The sequence below is a fragment of the Ursus arctos genome, unplaced genomic scaffold (genome assembly GCF_023065955.2).
Source record: "Ursus arctos isolate Adak ecotype North America unplaced genomic scaffold, UrsArc2.0 scaffold_22, whole genome shotgun sequence".
NCBI lineage: Eukaryota > Metazoa > Chordata > Mammalia > Carnivora > Ursidae > Ursus > Ursus arctos.
Window position 1 is genome coordinate 16,038,586 of NW_026622897.1, and position 16,509 is coordinate 16,055,094.

The 16,509-nt window shown below is 52.6% G+C and overlaps 1 protein-coding gene across 1 annotated transcript in view; it reads left to right on the forward strand.

Annotated features, from left to right (window-relative positions):
• The window catches only part of GRIK4 (glutamate ionotropic receptor kainate type subunit 4), a 417,047-nt gene that overhangs the window by 256,399 nt on the left and 144,139 nt on the right, over window positions 1–16,509 (forward strand). The window contains exons 7-8 of the mRNA XM_026505548.4: window positions 4,204–4,369; window positions 14,631–14,809. Coding sequence (XP_026361333.2) covers window positions 4,204–4,369; window positions 14,631–14,809 — 345 coding nt within the window. The remainder of the gene's footprint in view (window positions 1–4,203; window positions 4,370–14,630; window positions 14,810–16,509) is intronic.

Consider the following 16,509-nt stretch of genomic DNA (forward strand, 5'->3'; position numbering starts at 1 on the left):
GAGCTCATTTGGGCCTGGTTGGTGTTACCAATAACAACAACATCGAAACATATGAAAAGAAGTGGTCCTTTGTTGGGCGCTTACTTTTCTCCAGGCGGTTTGGGTGGAGGGGACACAGAGGAGAGGTTTTGCGACAGGATTTTCAAACTGAGCTCCTCTGGGTCTTTGAGTCCTCAGGGGGCCCCTTGGTGGTGGTGGGTGGAGGGAGAGGCTGTGGAGGGTGGTGGTCCTGGGGACGCCAGGAGGGCAGAAGGCTGAGCTCCCCAGGAGATGCTTCGAGACTATCTGTTCAGATATCGGGATTCTGGTGAAGAATGCCTTGGGGAGGAGACACGGCTACATTTTATTGCTAAAATGTAGTTTGAAACCTCTGTCTTATAAATTCTCTAGAAAAAAGTTCTCTTTTGTTTTCTTCCCCATTCGCCAATTCCAGTGTTTACTTCTTCAGTCAGTGAATTCTTCCTCAGGTGTTACCTGGACCCGGAGCCTCTCTAGTTACAGTGTGGAGCTCATTTCCTCCGGCCCCAGTTCCATGGGGGATAAAGACGGTCGGGGATGAGTTTCTGAGTAATAGCCCACTCCCTGTTCCATCAGCTCTCTCCTTCTTCTTCCCCGGGAGAAAACAAACTCAAAAGTGTGTTTGGTGTTAAGCTCATTGCTGGCATCCTTCCTAGCTTCTCCTAGAATCTATCCGTCTTTCCCTTCACAAAAATCCTTGGGAAACAGTGGCAAAGTAGCCCCTCGGCCTCTCTCTGGCCTCAAGGGCCTTCTAGCCAGGTCCTTTGAGAACAGATGGAGCTTGGTGGCAGGGGGCACAAGGTCAGGAGCCAGGGAGGGGGCAGAGCAGAGGGACAGGGGAAGGAGAGATCAAGCTTGCACCTGTCCTGGGGCCTGGAGGCTCATCCTTCCGGAAATGTCAGCTTTGGGAGGATCCGATTCTGGAAATAGGAGAACACCCACTGCAGGGCAGACACCTCTCAGTAAGCTGTCCCTACCCCACACCCTCTGGAACCTTCCCCCTCGATGCCACCATTTCTCTTTATAATCAGTAGGTTTGGCGAGTCCCTGATGCTTGGGGCGGAAGAGTTATCTTCCCAATTTCATGAACCCACTCTCAGCATCGTGACCTGCACTTCAAAGTGCTGGGCAGCCCTACCCCCGTCCCGCGGTTGGTCCTGCTCCCCCAGGGCTGGGCCACTGCCCTGTAGGCTAAGCCCCCTGAGCCTTTTTGCCCCAGGCCAGGTGTCTGCTGACAGCTCCCCATCCCTACCCCCCCCCCCCCAGGTGTCCTGAAAGATGACTCTTGACCCATCGCAGGCCAAAAAAGGCGCTTCTGCCCCCACTGCATCCCCTCCATCCACCCCCATCTCATAGACCTTGGCCCCAGAAAGTTAGAGCTGATGTTTAATTTAAATTTTTCTTGCCATACTCCAAGTAGCAGCTCCGATCTGTGGCAGGCTGTTATTCCAGCAGTCGCTGGGATCTTCACCAAGTGAGGTTGCCAAGACGTCAGCTCCCCATTTCCTCTTTTCTCCTCTCTCCCGGCCCCCCATCACACTGCCTCACTGTTTCTTACAGTCATCTCCCAACCCCCACTCTAGAATGACCTCCTGCCGGGCTTCAGTGGATATGTTATCTGAGCTGACATGTTTCCCTTAACGCTGTTTGGCATTTCAGGCCAGAGGCAGAGACCCTGATTTACAACCATCCCCCCGACCCTGCCACTCTGACCCCTGTGCCATTACCAGCCAGCCAGGTCGTGCTGCCCAGAGAACGGCCAGCCGCTTAGCCCTTCTTTGTCTGGTCATGTCCCTTCCAGAGTAACCTTTCCTCTCCACTCAGATTATGCATTTCTTTTCATATTTTATGAGGCTGAACTGGCTCACACTGACGCCCCTCCGCTCCAGGGAAAAGAAATGGAGTTCTCACCAAGGGGTTCATTCCTTTAAATGCTGTGGAACCGCTCCGTAGCCCAGTGGCTGGCTGCCTTCTGCCTCACCTCTCCTTCCTCACACACCTCCACAGTGTCTTGCTGGGATGCATTTGCAATTGCAAATCTATTATGGATTGATCTTAGTCCTAGAGAGACACTCAGCGGGATGGGCCTGGGCCTTCCCTGCCTGGGCCCATCAGAGCAGCTGGCTCCAGCAGCCTTCAAGATGGCGGGCTGTGCTGGAGACTTCCCACCAACTCCACTCCCTGGAGGGGCCCCTCATCCCACGCTCCCTGCACGACCTGCTTCAAGGGCTTTTTCGGGAGCCCCTAGATTTGGGGAGAAAGGGGGAAGGGAAGGAGATAAGGCATTGCTGGAACAGTTACGCCATGTTAGGTCCTAAGCTATTATATCCTTCATATACAGGCTCTCTTTCTATCCTCCCAGAGATTCACGAAGCACCCATTGTTGTCTCCGTCCTAAGGAAGCATAGGCAGATTAAGCAGTTGGCCCCAAATCACACAGGACAACCTAGAGACAAACCCAAGTCTATGACCTGTAAAACCCACTTGTCCTTCATTTTCCTGAGTATCTTTCCTGATCCATGTCTAGGGTCTGTGGTTTGAAGGGTATTTCTAAGGGTGCATTCTGTTGGGGTAAGTTAGCTGGAACCTTCCCAACAGCCTATTGGCTGGATGGCCACACACGGTGGGCCTGGGTCAGAAATGCTCAAATGTATAAGCCAGCCAGCCTGGCCACCTTGCCCACCCTGCCCCTGCCTGGCCCTGGCCTCCATCTTGCCCCTTTGTGAACTGTGTTTCCTTTCAAGGTGCATTTGTTATTCTTTTTAGAAGATTGTATGGGGTACAAAATACAAGCTGGGAAGGAAGACCCTTTATGACACTGCTTAGATCAACCTCCCTCTTCTGAGTCTTCTCCCATAACTCACCAGGCTCTCTCCAGGTCTGCATTTTTCAGTCTCTGCTGGAAGATACTGGTTGCCCCTCTCTCTCTGGTTCGAGGGCTAATCCTAATTGAATTCAGGAATTTTCTCCCTAGTTCCTGCTAAGTCTTTCCCTCCCCTCCTCCCTCAGAGGCGCTCTGGTCTCTGGCTGACCTCTCCTAGAATCTTAAAAAGACAAAGTGGCAGAATCCTACAGACACCATCTCAACATCCTCCCAGACTCTGGGCCAGCCCCGGCTAAGAAAATTGCTGCAGTCATTTCGAAATAACCCACTCTCGGAGCCAATGAACTCACCACCAGGAAGTTCTTCCTGCTCTCTACCCTCGGTCTTACTTGCTTTAACACCATTCCAAAGCCATGCTGGCTGTGGCGTGGCCCTCCCGTAGCACGCGGGTTCTAGGGGAGGACAAGAGTGGGGGTTTCCCGAGTCCCTCTCTAGGAGAGGCACCGAGTAGCTCCTGTGGCTCAGGTACCAGGAATGAGGGTGACAAAATGAAATCAAGGTGGATGGCAGCTTATTACGCTTTAACTTTCCCATTACCTTCCCAACAGCCTAAGCCGCCAATAGAGCAGCATCAGAGCCTGTTACTCTCTCTTCCCGGGAGAAGAGAGGCAGAAGGCAGGGGCAGTGCCTCCCGGAAATGTCAGTAACAGACACAGAGGGAAGCTGACACGGTCCTAATGAAGCCAGAGCACGCTTTTATTTACCTGGCTGTGTCTGGATGGCTTCTCAGCCTGGGGCGCTCCCCGCTCCGTGTGTGTATGTCTGCGGAGGAACCCATCCCAGGCTGTCACATAGGAAGTTTGTTGGGAGCGGGTTTGTACACTTGTCGGCCAGGCTGGCTGATGGGGCCCCTTTGTTAGTCCCCAGGGCGGTGTTTTTCTCTTTCTGCTGCCTCTGCTCTGATTTATTCACGACCAATAAAATATCATAAGGATTATGGCTCCGAGAGCCTTTTGTCTCGCTGCCTAGCAGCGGGCAGTTGCTCTGAGAATAAAGACCTATGATTTTGCCCCCTTGGGGCCACAGACCCCAGTGCCAAGGTCCACAGTACGTTTTTACAGCTCCTGGCCGGGGGGGTTCTCATCCCGGGTGTTTCTATTTTGAGCAGCGTCCAGGATGTCATCTTGTCTTCCTCCTCGGGGCGTGGGTGCCCTGAGTCCCGCCAGCTCCGTCTCCACCGGAGTGTGGCAGAGGCCTTACCTAGAAGAATCCGCCGTCCACGGCCTCACCTCCCTCATGCCTGCTTTCCTTTGCACTCATTCAGGATCCTCCCTGCCGCCTGTTTTTACTCCTCCTCCCAGGTCCCTCATTTCAAAGTGGCCCCCGAGGAGTTTATCAAGTTCCAGTTCCAGCGATTCACAACGCTGAACCTCCACCCCAGCAACACGGACGTCAGCGTGGCCGTTGCTGGGGTCCTGAACTTCTTCAACTGCACTACCGCCTGCCTCATCTGTGCCAAAGCAGAATGTAAGCTTTCCCCCCGCAGCTCCGCCCCACGGCCCATGGCCCATGCGGTCCGGCTGGCTTGTGGATTTCACCCCGGTGGCTCTGCCCTTGGCTGCAGAGCTGCCAGGAAGGGGAGGGCTCTCTCAGACGGTGGGGGTGATGATCAGCAACTTTGGTCATTCCCGTGTGTGTCCTTGGCTGTTTGCCTGTGCCCGTGCGTGTGCGTGTGAGAGAGAGAGAGAGAGAGAGATATCGAGAGATCGAGAGAGAGAGAGAGAGAGAGAGAGAGCAGTCCAGGAACACCCTTTGCCAGGCATGGGCGGAACAGAGAGAACTGGGTTACAGGGAGACTGGCCAACCTCCAAGCCTTTTTGCATCTGCAAACTCAATTCCCACATTTTCAGCCTCATTGTGAAGGAGCTACAAAAAGAGAGAGAGAGGGAAAATATAAAATTGGATGCATTTTGTACTTGATGGGTTGAAGAGCTTCTTCCCCTGGAGAGCGGGTTTTGCTGATGGAACAAGGTCCAAGGGCAATTCCTGATAAAGTATTTTTTTTGCAAATGCAGGTTTTAGAAATACAGTTTCTCTGACGCTCAGACAATTTGTAACGTAAATTTGGTGTTTATGGAGATTGAGCTAATTTGAGCCAGCACTTTCTAGCAAGTCTGTACACCTGTGTGCTCCCAGTGACAGCTGGGCACCCACATGTGGGCAGGCAGATGCTGGGCCCTGCCTGCCCCTGGGGCCCTGTGCCCGAGCCCCAGGCATCTGTGTCCTGTGCAGCTCGCCTGCAGGTCCGGGTGGGCTCTGCTGGCCGACGTCCTCTCCATCAGGGCTCCTGTTCAGAACTGCTCTGCACAGTTGCTCTGCCCTGGAATCCCTACAGCATCTCTAAACAACAGCCCCCTCCCAGCCAAGGGTCAAAACCGCACCCACCTGTTTCCCTGTGATGTGCATTCAATTCATGAATTTGCATAAACACAGATTGAAGATTTACTCGGTGCTACCCAAGAAACAATAACTGAGCTTCAACTGTGTGTACTTTTTATATAGTTTATTTAATTATTACCATGACCCAGTGGCTTCGGAGATATCGGAATTCCCCAGGTCAAAGTTGAATCAAACTCGAAATCCAGTTCCTCGGTCTCGCTGGCGCCCCGCAGGCAGTGCAGACGCGGAACATTTCCATCATCAGAGAGAGTCCTACTGGATGGCACTGCTGTAGATGTTAAGTGTTTTGTGGCCGAAATAAACAATAAAAAGGGAGACGTGTTTGGATAAACACTTCACTCTGCTTCGCCCTCGTGGAGATTCACAGCACACATTAGCATGGATACGCCAAGCTGTCCTGAGGCCAAAACAACCATTTACCTCATCTCTTCCAAGTAGGATTGACCAGAAGTCCCTAGAGGATGCTGATCGAAAAGCCCACAGGATGCTAGTGTTCGATAGAACGGAGTTGGGGAACATGGCATTCCAGCAGGTGGCCGTCCTCCTGTGATATCAGACCACTGTATGGTGGGACCAAACCAAGGATTCTCCTTCTGGAAATGTCTGCCACCTGCCCACAGGATTCAACTGGTGCACCCCGTGTGTACGGCGGGAATGTTAACAGACAGAAGATAGGCTGTAAATCTCTCCCAGTGAAGGTTCTCTTGCTGCCTTCCTCAGTGCGGGGTCCAGTGTCTCACCAACCTGATGGGAAGTTCTTTCTTATGTCTAGCCACAGTCCCTCTTGCTCGTAACGTGAGCCCTGCTCTCTCTGCTTCAACTGTTTGCTGAGCACCTACTGCACACGGAGCTCTCTGCCAGATTCTGTTGCCTCCTAGGACAGGGCTCTTTCCCTTCGAATCATGACCTTCCTTGACATTCATGCAATTCCTTGCAGATGGCAAAGCACTTTCCCATACATTTTGCCATTTTATCTCCTTCCTTCCTAGTCATTTTAGAGCCAAGAAAACAGAGTTTTTTCTCTTGCTTGAGGTCACACAGCTGGTACATGGCAAACCAAGACTGTAACTTGGATCCTTTGACTCAGGATTTCCTCCTGCACAACCCCTCCCACCGTCCTAGTCCACACAGACAACCTCCGAGCCGCGGCTCAGGGCAGGCTCTGCCTGGCAGGCCCGGTGTCCTTTGAAGGGCAGAGATCTCTCTGGAGCAGTGTGTCCCCTTGCTCCCTCGAGCAGGGTGCAGGATGGCTGAGCACAGATACGGTCCTGAAGGGGATGAGCCTGCCCGAGAGCCACAGGGGCCAGGGCACAGCCCAGGTGGGACTCATCAACCACAGTCGATGAAGAACCACAGTTCTTCTTGAAGAACTCATGCACGGAGCCTGCCAGTGACTCCGGCCCCACCTACCAGGGCCCAGGGAAGGAAGGTAGGGCAGAGCAGGAGAAGTTCAAGGGCAAAGAGGATTAAAATCTAATCAAAGGATGAAGAAATCAGGGACTGAAGGGAAATGCAGCTCAGAGCTGGGGAGGAGACACGCTTCCATCTTCCTTATTAATGCAGGACCAAGAGACGCCGCACGTTGAATTAGAAACAGGCATCTAATTCTATTTTCCAGCCATCAAAATTAGGCATAACGGAGACCATGCCACGGGGAATCATACCCCGTTTTTTCCTTTCTTTCCAAAAGTAGAGTTTTAATAAGCAGGTTTTGGACCAAGTAGAGTTGTATCGTGTTTTACATTAGTTTTCTTTAATGGGAAGAAAAATCAGGACATCTGCAAGTGCCTAGTTCTAATGAGGCTGGGGGGCGGAGGGAGATGTGGTGAGGGGTCTAAGCATGCTGTATGAGTCATCACCATCGGGCATAGGGGACTCGGCCATTTGGGGGCTTCCAAGGAGAGTCGGGGTTCCCCACCGTGGCCCCTGAGCCCCTTTGGGAGATCACTCAGCCTTGCCACGAGGTTACCTTTTGAGACTCTCAGGATGGACCCAATGCCTTCAATTTCTTGTGGCCATTAAGCACAACCTGCTGGGTATTTTCCTGGTATCTTTGTGCAAACTCAAATCCTATTTTTTTTATGTTTGCTTTGGTGTTTCTTTCTAAGTATTTTAATGTCCTTTTGTGGCTATTCGTCCTTCTGCCATCTGCTTACCGCCTGTGTGACCTTGGGATAGTAACTTAGGTACTGTCCGGCTTCCTGCTGTCTTGTCTATAAAGTGGGAACGATGATGCCTCCCTTGCAGGATGGCCGAGGGGATTAAATAGGACGAGATACACAGAGAGTGTGACACAGTGTCCACACTTAGATAACGAGAGGCACATGTGTGCTTTTCTTTCCTTCCTTCCTTGGATCACTTTTTTTTTTTTTTTAAGATTTTATTTATTTATTCGACAGAGATAGAGACAGCCAGCGAGAGGGAACACAAGCAGGGGGAGTGGGAGAGGAAGAAGCAGGCTCATAGCGGAAGAGCCTGATGTGGGACTCGATCCCATCACGCCGGGATCACGCCCTGAGCCGAAGGCAGACGCTTAACCACTGTGCCACCAAGGCGCCCCCTCCTTGGATCACTTTTGAACAATGCCAGGTCAGGACCTGGAGCAGAGTGACCAGAGTTCAGCTCTGTCCTTACACCGTCCCTGTGTCTGCTAAATTCTGTCCAGGTTGTTGGAGAAGAACAGACTCTGATCCCGGAAGGAAGTATAGCTGGAGAGAAGTGCAGAATGGCACAGTAAAAAGAGAACCGCCTTTGGGGTCCAACCAAGCTGCTCCACCGCTCACGAGCTGTGTGATGTCTAGCAGATCACTGTACCTCTCTGAGCCTTAGTTCCCCTCTGCGTAAAGTGGGAATAATATTGCTTTTCAGGGCATTTGGGTGGAAGGTATCTGGGCCCAGAACATAATAAACATTGACTTACTTTATCCTGCGATCCTGGTTGTGGCAGCAGGGAGTGGGGGATGGGAGAGTAGGGGTGATACTCAGAGCCCCTTGTGAAAATAGTGAGACACTAGCGGACCTTCCCGATACCAGCCCCAGGAGGCACGCGTTGTGCAAGGCCTTATGCTCCGAGCAATACAAAATTAACCATTTATTGACCACTCACTATGTGCCTAACACTCTGCTGAGGCTTTTGAAATTATCCCATTTAAACCTCACAATAAGATGGACTCTATAAACATTCCTATTATCTGCATGAGGAAAAGAGAGACTAAGTCTATTTTCAACATATGTGGTTCTTGTTACCTCCTTTCCCTGCTGCTCTGAACACTGTGGGACAGACAGAAGGAAGGGATCATTTTTTCCTATTTTATGGCTGAGTTGAGGCCTTGCCATGCCAACTTAACTGGGGAATCAGAGGCTGGAATTCGGGACCAGGAGACCTGGTTTGGGTCTTGGCCTGTCGTGGGTTTTCTAGCTCTATGATCTGTCACTGCACCTCTCCCACCCAGGAGCACCTGCCCTCCCAGAGCCCTTGGGTGGGAGATAAATCACTGTACATGAAGGAACTGAGGAAGCATTGAAGACTGCTCAGGGCAGGGATGCCTGCTGAGCCCCACTAGCTCAGGCCCAAGCTGGAAACATGCCCTGAAGTTAGGACGTGATGGGAGTGCAGGGGCCAGGTTCTTCCCATGGCCACACTTGCCGTCAGAGAAGAGGACAGCCTGCAGGGCCAAGCACACGGTCCTCCCAAGAACAGGAAGCCTCACCTTCTCCGCCATCCCCTCTCTGTCTCCTCCCCTGCCTCCTGTGGTCCAGCCTCCCCTATCTGTTCCTGGGGCCAAGCCCAGCAATGGGATGAGACAGAACCAAGAAGCAGGTGCAATGCATCGTTCAAGCACTTGAACTTGCTCTGTGCCCCTTCCCCTCTGACCACTCCTTGGACTCTCATTCCCATCTCCCCATCAAAATCTGCTCATGGAAAAGATCTGAAAACCACACACCCTGAGGCATGCGGCCTGGCAGGGGGAAGGGAAATGAAACCTTACCAGGTGTAGGGCAGTGTGGGCGCCAGGAAGATCCATGTCATTCCCCTAAATCCTCGCCACGTTCCCCCGAGGTCAGTATTACATCCTTGCCTCCCCGCAAGATTTAAAAGTGCCATCCCTCCCTGGAGTATTAGCATTTTCCAGAACCAGAGCCCGCAGCCAAGGGAATCAGCCAGTGGAGAGGGATGGAGGCCAGTTGAGATGGGTGTCTATTCTTATTTTTTAATACAAGGGTCCTCTGTGTCCGCCGCAGACCCATCACTTAGGTATTTGTGTCCTTGTCCTACGGCCCTGTCCAACCCCGGCTGTGCCTTTCACGGCTTCTCCGTTCTCCTCCCTCCCTGCCTGGCCCCCTGCTTCCAGTTGCAGAAGCCAGCCTCCCTCCTGCTTCCCAGAACAGCCGGCCTGCTGAGGCTCTCATCGATCCATCCCGTTGCATCCTGAGCGAGACTAATAGGTTCCCCAGGTCCCTCTCAGCCTTGGACTTGGCACGCAGACCTGCTGCTGGGCCCAGGGCCCCACAGGAGAGGACTGGGGTGGTGGCAGAGGGGAAGCTGGGAAGAGAGCAGCTTTTAACCCCTCTGGTGGCAGCTGCCTTCCGTAAATCCCTTAGTTCCATTAAACAGAGGTGAGGAGAATGATGTTTGGAAAATTCTACACTGCACGCAGAAACTCCTGATGTTCCTGATGTCGCTAAACCACACTTTCCCTTCTGCAAAGTCCTTCCACTGCCTAGCGTAAAGAAGGATCCCTTCTGATGCATAGAACTAGAGAATCCCTGGGCTGGGAAAACATCAGTGTTCTTCTGTCCAACTTTCCATCCACTGGTTTAATTCACTCTCTGACAGTCAGCAAGAGGGACTTCAGTCTTTCCTTAACTATCTCCAGTGACAGGGATCTCACTACCACGGCATCTTTAAACAGCTTGAACAGAGCTAAGTCTGTCTCCCTGTGACCTGCATCCACTCTTTGTTCTGGGGTGTAGTCCTTGAGGCTGCCAAGAGCAAGTCCGTCTCATGACGGCCCTTCCCATTCTTCCTCAAGCTAGGCACTCCCTTCTTTCAGCTTCTCCTCAAGTAGTATGGTGTCCATTCCCCACCTGGCACTGCTGCTCCCCTGCTCTGTTAGGATGTAGGGTCTCGCTCTTCCCCCCGCAGCCTCAGTGTCTAGTTCAGCCTCCAGCAAGCGCTGCGCACCCTGCCTCGCACTGGGCATGTACAGAAGAGTTTGAAGTGGGAATTCCTACCCAACACCGTGAAATACTTTGTGTTTATGTATTTCCTATATATGCCACCAAGTATTTTGCATGGTTTAGAACCAAGGACTATATTTTGTGGATTGGATAATAAGCCCAGTAAGAAGAGGAGATGGGTGAAGGACCATTAGGATGTGAGTGGGTGGGGGAAGGGTGAACGGAAACCAGCTTTGTGAAGCATCTTCTAGGACACTGACACTGTCCTGCTTACTTGACTTCCTCATACTAACCGTGTAAGGCAGTAGTTGTTCTTACTTTACAGACAAGGTCCCTGAGGTGCAGAGGGGTGGACGGAGTCGCCCCCGCTAGCCAATCCCAGTATTGCCAGAGCTGGGACTCACCTGGGGATGCACCTGCCACCCTGTGCTCTGATTGCTGCTCCAGGTGCTGTCCGGGCTGGGAAAGGAGTGACTGATAGGAGATCCTGGGTGGGATACAGACTCCCCTGTCCCCGCCCCGAGGACTCGCTGCCCTTCTTCCCTCCCTATCCCCCCCTGCCTTTCAGCACACAGAATATGCTGGGTAACGTGCTGATTCCTTGTTTAAAGGGCAGCAGAGTACTCCACAGGGCAGTCAAGTGGGGTACACTGGGCATTGATTGGAGCAGGGGCCCCAATTTATGTGACATCTGGGAGGCTCTTCCCTGGGAGCTCAGGGCACCTGCCAATTTTAAAGGGATGAATGGTTCCTGGGCTGCCTTGGCCGGGTATCTCCACGCTGTGCCTAATCCTTCTGCCATCTTCCAAGCTTCCCTGTCCCATCCCACTGAACTTCTCTGCCCCTCTGAGGGATCCCAGGGGATTTGGCCTCTTTCCCAGCCAGGCTCTAGCGACTCTCCCCGTGACATTGTCCTCGGCCACCCCTCCCTTGCCCCTCCAGCTGCATGCTCCCTCCCCCATAGCATGCTCTGGCAGACCTTTTCTTGAGCCAAAGACAGGGCTAGCACCCCAGGAATGCCAGCTCTGTGACCTCCCCTGACCTTCTCACAGTGTCTACGGGTCAGGTGCTCTGACCTTTGTGCAAGTCGGATTTTGCTTTTTACGTCTCCTCTGAGGAGGACATTGTGAACATTCTCTCCTTTTACCTATGGACCTAAATGAGGCTGCGTTCATGAAAACCCAGGCCATCAAACAAAATAATTTAGGCCATCAAACAAGAGTTTCATTTGAACTTTGTTGTAGGCTTAATTGCAAGTCCTAACCTCTAAGCTCCCAGAGGGGAGGGTCTTTATCTGATCCACTTTCTCTGCTGATGTCTTGGCGGCCCAGGGCCTGGTGCTTAGGGTGCACACAGTGTCAGTTGAACAGACTTGTACTTTGGTCCCTTTTTTGTTCTGCCTCGGCAAGCCACACCTGCCCTTTGAGCTGTTGTGGGGATGAGTAAATGCAGGAGAAGGAATGCTGAAACCAGACTTTCCAGTTCCCAACATGCTTCCACATAGCATCTCCCTGAGTTATACCCATTTTAAGGATTGAAAAATAGAGCCTCCAAGAGGTTAGGTGACTTCTCAAGGTCACACATCTGGGGAAGGCTGACCCTGAGCTTGAATCCAGATCTTCTGTAAGTCAGGGTTGGCAGGAAGTACCCCAACAGCATCAGTGCCCTTCCTGATGGGGCCGGTGGTGAGGGACCGCAGGGGCACAGACAGAGGGGCGAGTTTTCAAAGTCTCCTTTGAGGCCCAGCGGGGGAAGGAAGGAGAGGCCAGTCAGCTCTGAAGCCTCTTGAATGAAAGCCCCTTCCAGGGCTTTCCCTTCCTGGCTGCAGCCGCCAGCTCCCTGGACGGCCTTGTTGAGACCCATGACCGGAGAATGGGGGTTGGCATGACCTTCCCAGAGCTCCTGTCTTTATCTTGCCAGGCCCTTGGCCTCCACCCTGCTACCCTTCCCTTGTTAGAAAACACAGCCAGTGTGGGTTTTCCTCCCCAAGACCAGAGATGCACGCCCGTAGGCCCCTCCGAGGTTCTGTGCCTACGGCCCCTGCTGGTTGAGTCCTGAGAGGCCTCTCTGGTCTCATGGGAAGAGAGCTGGCTGGAGATGAGAAAGTGGGAACCCTGGTCCCAGCTGCATCCCTGCATGACGAGGCAAGTCTTGGCATCTCTACAAATTGAGGGAGGTGTCTGCAATGCCCTTCAGAGCCCTCTCTCTCACCTTTCCAGCCTCAGTGATGTAGGAAAGATGTAGGGTTCAAAGCCAGTGACCAAGAAAGAATTCTTGAGAGTCTTTGGTGCAAAAAGGTAGTTTTAATAAAGCACGGGGACAGGACCCACGGGCAGAAAGAGCGGCACTGGGGTCATGAGGAGTGGCCCGTTATATACTTTCAAGTTAGGAGGTGGTTAGGGATAGCGTAAGTCTCTAAGGAACTTGGGAGCAAGGTTTCCAGGACCTAGAGGGGGCTAGCTACTGTTGGGAAAATGTCATTTATTACCGTCTAATAAAACCTTAGTCATGAGACCCTTCAGATGTAGATCGGTGGGCCATATGCTTGGGGGATGACTGCCAACATGTATCTTGGGGGTTTAGAGATAAAGGAAATTTCTAAAGGAATTTTTATATGTAAAAGGAAACTTACAGGCTCCTGGGGGTTGGGGGGTCAGGCTAGGATTGCCTTTTGCCCTTAACAAATTGTGAACATCGAGGCAGTTGAGTCCCTAGAGAAATGTCACTCTGCCTGTTTCAAGGACTTGTCAGTGGGCTGTAGGTAGTAAGGAAATTTAATAATTTCTCTTCCCCCTTTGTTTCCCACACCACTCAAAGGTCAGGATGGTGAGGAACTTGCGCAAGGAGGAGTCTGCGGTCACTGATGACATCCTTGCAGTGACTGTCCTGTAGCTGGGGCAGGAACCGGAGCACGGGGTCCTTGGGTTAGAAAGCCAACCCTTCCCTTGCTGTCCAGCGTGCGGAGCCATGTCAGGGAGCTACTCAGCTCCCTGCCTCGTGTTCCCCTCTGTGTGTGGGATTAACACGCGTTGTAGGATTGTTGTGAGGACTCAGAACAAGCCATGTGGAATATTTAGCTCATTATCTGGAACACAATGAGGAATCAGTAAACGTAACTCTTGTCGTTGCTTTTGGGAGCAAATGTCTGGACCTTTCCGCTGGAGTTGAGACCACCTCTTCCCAGGAGACCCCACCCCTCACCCGCCACCCCCACCCTCTTCCTGGCCTGCCTTTTCAGAGCAAAACTGAATTAAGACCCTTGTGTCTCAGTGACATCATTCTGGAAACCTTCCTCCCACCCCTGCTCCTAGACAGCAGCTAGCTGGGGGGAGGCGGGGAGAGGCCTTTGCTCACAATCCCATAGTTTTGTTTTGTTCTGGGCCCGCATTGTTGCCCGTTGGAGTGCAGTTGAAAGCCTGTCCTCTTATAATCATAATAATACCTTGTCTTAATGCAGCCACTATGCTCTGAGGAGTTCAAAGGGTTTTTGTGAGACCTGTTTTCTGGGCCTTGTGATCTTGAGGGAACTGCTCCCCCACGTGCACAATGAAAACAAAGGCCCGTGCTTGCAGAGCTAGATGTAGCATTTATGGGCATTTGCGATGCGCGAGGCTCGGGCCTAAGCACTTCACGTGTTACTTCATTTAATCGTCAACACGGTCCTGGGGGCTTGGTGCTCTTACTCTCGTTTCTCAGATGAGGCAACTGAGGCCAAGAGCCCTGGCCACATGAAAAGGTCACTTGGTGTGTAAGTGGCCAAGTTAGGGGGAAAACAAAAACCAGGCCTGCTGGCATCTGACCCCAGGTCTTGGCCGCTGGGCAGTGCTGCTCCCGAGGCTGTGGGGAGGAGTGGGGATCCTCTCATCCCACTCAAGGGACCTCAATCTCTCTTTAAAAGAGCATTCTTGAGGGAGGTGGAGGAGGCCGCTGGGGCTTAGGAACATTCTTTTTACTGAAGATGGGAATACCAAAGCCCACAGAGGTTAAGAAACTCGCTCAGGTTAAGGGAATGCTGCTTAGCACGAGCAGTGGGGCCAGTCCCACGGCCCTGCCTCCGGCCCAGAGCTGCGCTCATCCTGCTGTTGCCCCAGTGTCTCCCAGGGAGGTGCTGCGGACGCTCAGGGGCTTCATCCTCTCTCTCCTCCAGGCCTTTTAAACCTGGAGAAGCTGCTCCGGCAATTCCTTATCTCCAAGGACACACTCTCGGTCCGGATGCTGGATGACACCCGGGACCCCACCCCCCTCCTCAAGGAGATCCGGGACGACAAGACCGCCACCATCATCATCCACGCCAACGCCTCCATGTCCCACACCATCCTCCTGAAGGTGGGAGCCGGGCCAGGGTGGGCGCGGAGCACCCTTCTCCCTCCTCCCTCCCCGTGAGCTGGTACGCTGCTCCCTCCTTGCCTCGGGTGTCGCCCCAAAGGAAAGGCAAGAGGAGGGTGATGTTGTACAAGTATTAACTCCAGGGGCAGTGGGACAGCCCCCGGCCAAAACCCTCCCCACCAAGGTCTGTGGTTCCAGGAGGGGCCAGGGCACTCTGCTTGAGGCAGAGGCTCTGTGCTGAGGGGTATAGAAGTATTTCCATGTTGGGACAACCAAGGCAGTCCTGTCAGTGTGTATGGCTGAGCCTCAGCCCTCTGTGTCACCCCTGTACGGTGTACTAGCTTGCGAAGCGCTGCCATGTGACTTCCCAGCCTCATCCTCTCAGTGACTGAACGGGGCGGGTACCCCGTCCTCCCTGGACAGGTGAAGAAACTGAGACTCTGGGAGATGAATGGCTTTGTCCAAATCCCCGCTGGTGAGGAGCAGAGCTGGACAGGTACCTGTTGTCTCTGACAGCCAATCAGCAGCTTTTTCTACCCCAAATACAGGGGCAGGGTGGCAGTCCCTGAATCAGAAAGTCAGGTGTGGTAGGGCAGGGGTGGTGGGTGGGGGGAGTCCACGCCGGAAAAGCAGCGGGAAACTTCCGAGCAGCCTTGGAGTCGCCAGGCATCGGCTCCTGGCCTGGTGGCTGGGCTAGGAATGCAATTCCAGATAGATGGACCCTGCTTGCAAGCCTCTCCGTGGCTCACACAGCACCCCCCCCCCAGCCCCTCCAGGCACATTGGCCTCTTCTAATGCCATTCTAATTGCACATTTAAACGCACCCTGCCATCTTCCACTGGGGGAGCGAGGCTCCTCGTTAACCTCTGCCAAGCTGTGAGGAGCCCAGCGGACACTCAGATGATTGTCTCTTCCTCCCCCTCCCCCTCTCCACACCACCCTTCCCCAGCGAGTTTTTGTCTCAGAGTTAATAAGAGATTTGAATGAGTTCTCTGAGTACGGAGGGCTGTCCCTTCAGTCCGTTGCTATAGTAATTCTCCACAGCTCCAAACCCACGTCTGCCTGGGTGCATATACTCAACTCACACACACACACACTCAAATGGAAATTTTCTCTTTTTCTCTTGTCTTGTGTCTGGGCCTATCATCAATGAAGTCATCAAAGATGGAAGAGATCTTCTAAGTTTCAGGGCCTCAGAGAGACAGGCTGCGGCGTCCCTAGGGAAGAATGAGGGACAGGGAGGGAGATAAATGTCCTCCCAGCGCCCCTTGCAGAGGGCAGACAGAATGCACGGTGCCCTCTGCCGTAGCCGGAGCCTGCCTGAACAACCCCCACGTGGAAGCCTTTTGGGGGCAGCCCTTCTAGCAATAATAATATAGTAACCTCAGGAATAGTTCATGGCTCCCAGCATATGTGGTTGGGCTCTTTTTGAAAAAATAATATGTCTATTGTTGAAATGTTGGAAAGTAGAGAAAAGTACATAGAGGAAAATAAAAATCATTATAGCTTCTTCTTTCTTTCTTACAAGCCTTTACTTTGGGACATGATAGAAAAAGCTTACAGGTACACATGGGAAAGAAAGACATTCCATCACCCAGAGACAGCCACTGTGAAGTTTTGATGTCTATCCTTTCTTCCTTTATAGACACATTTGTTTCTTTTGCAAATTATTATCACCTTGCACATAGTCTTCTGTAACC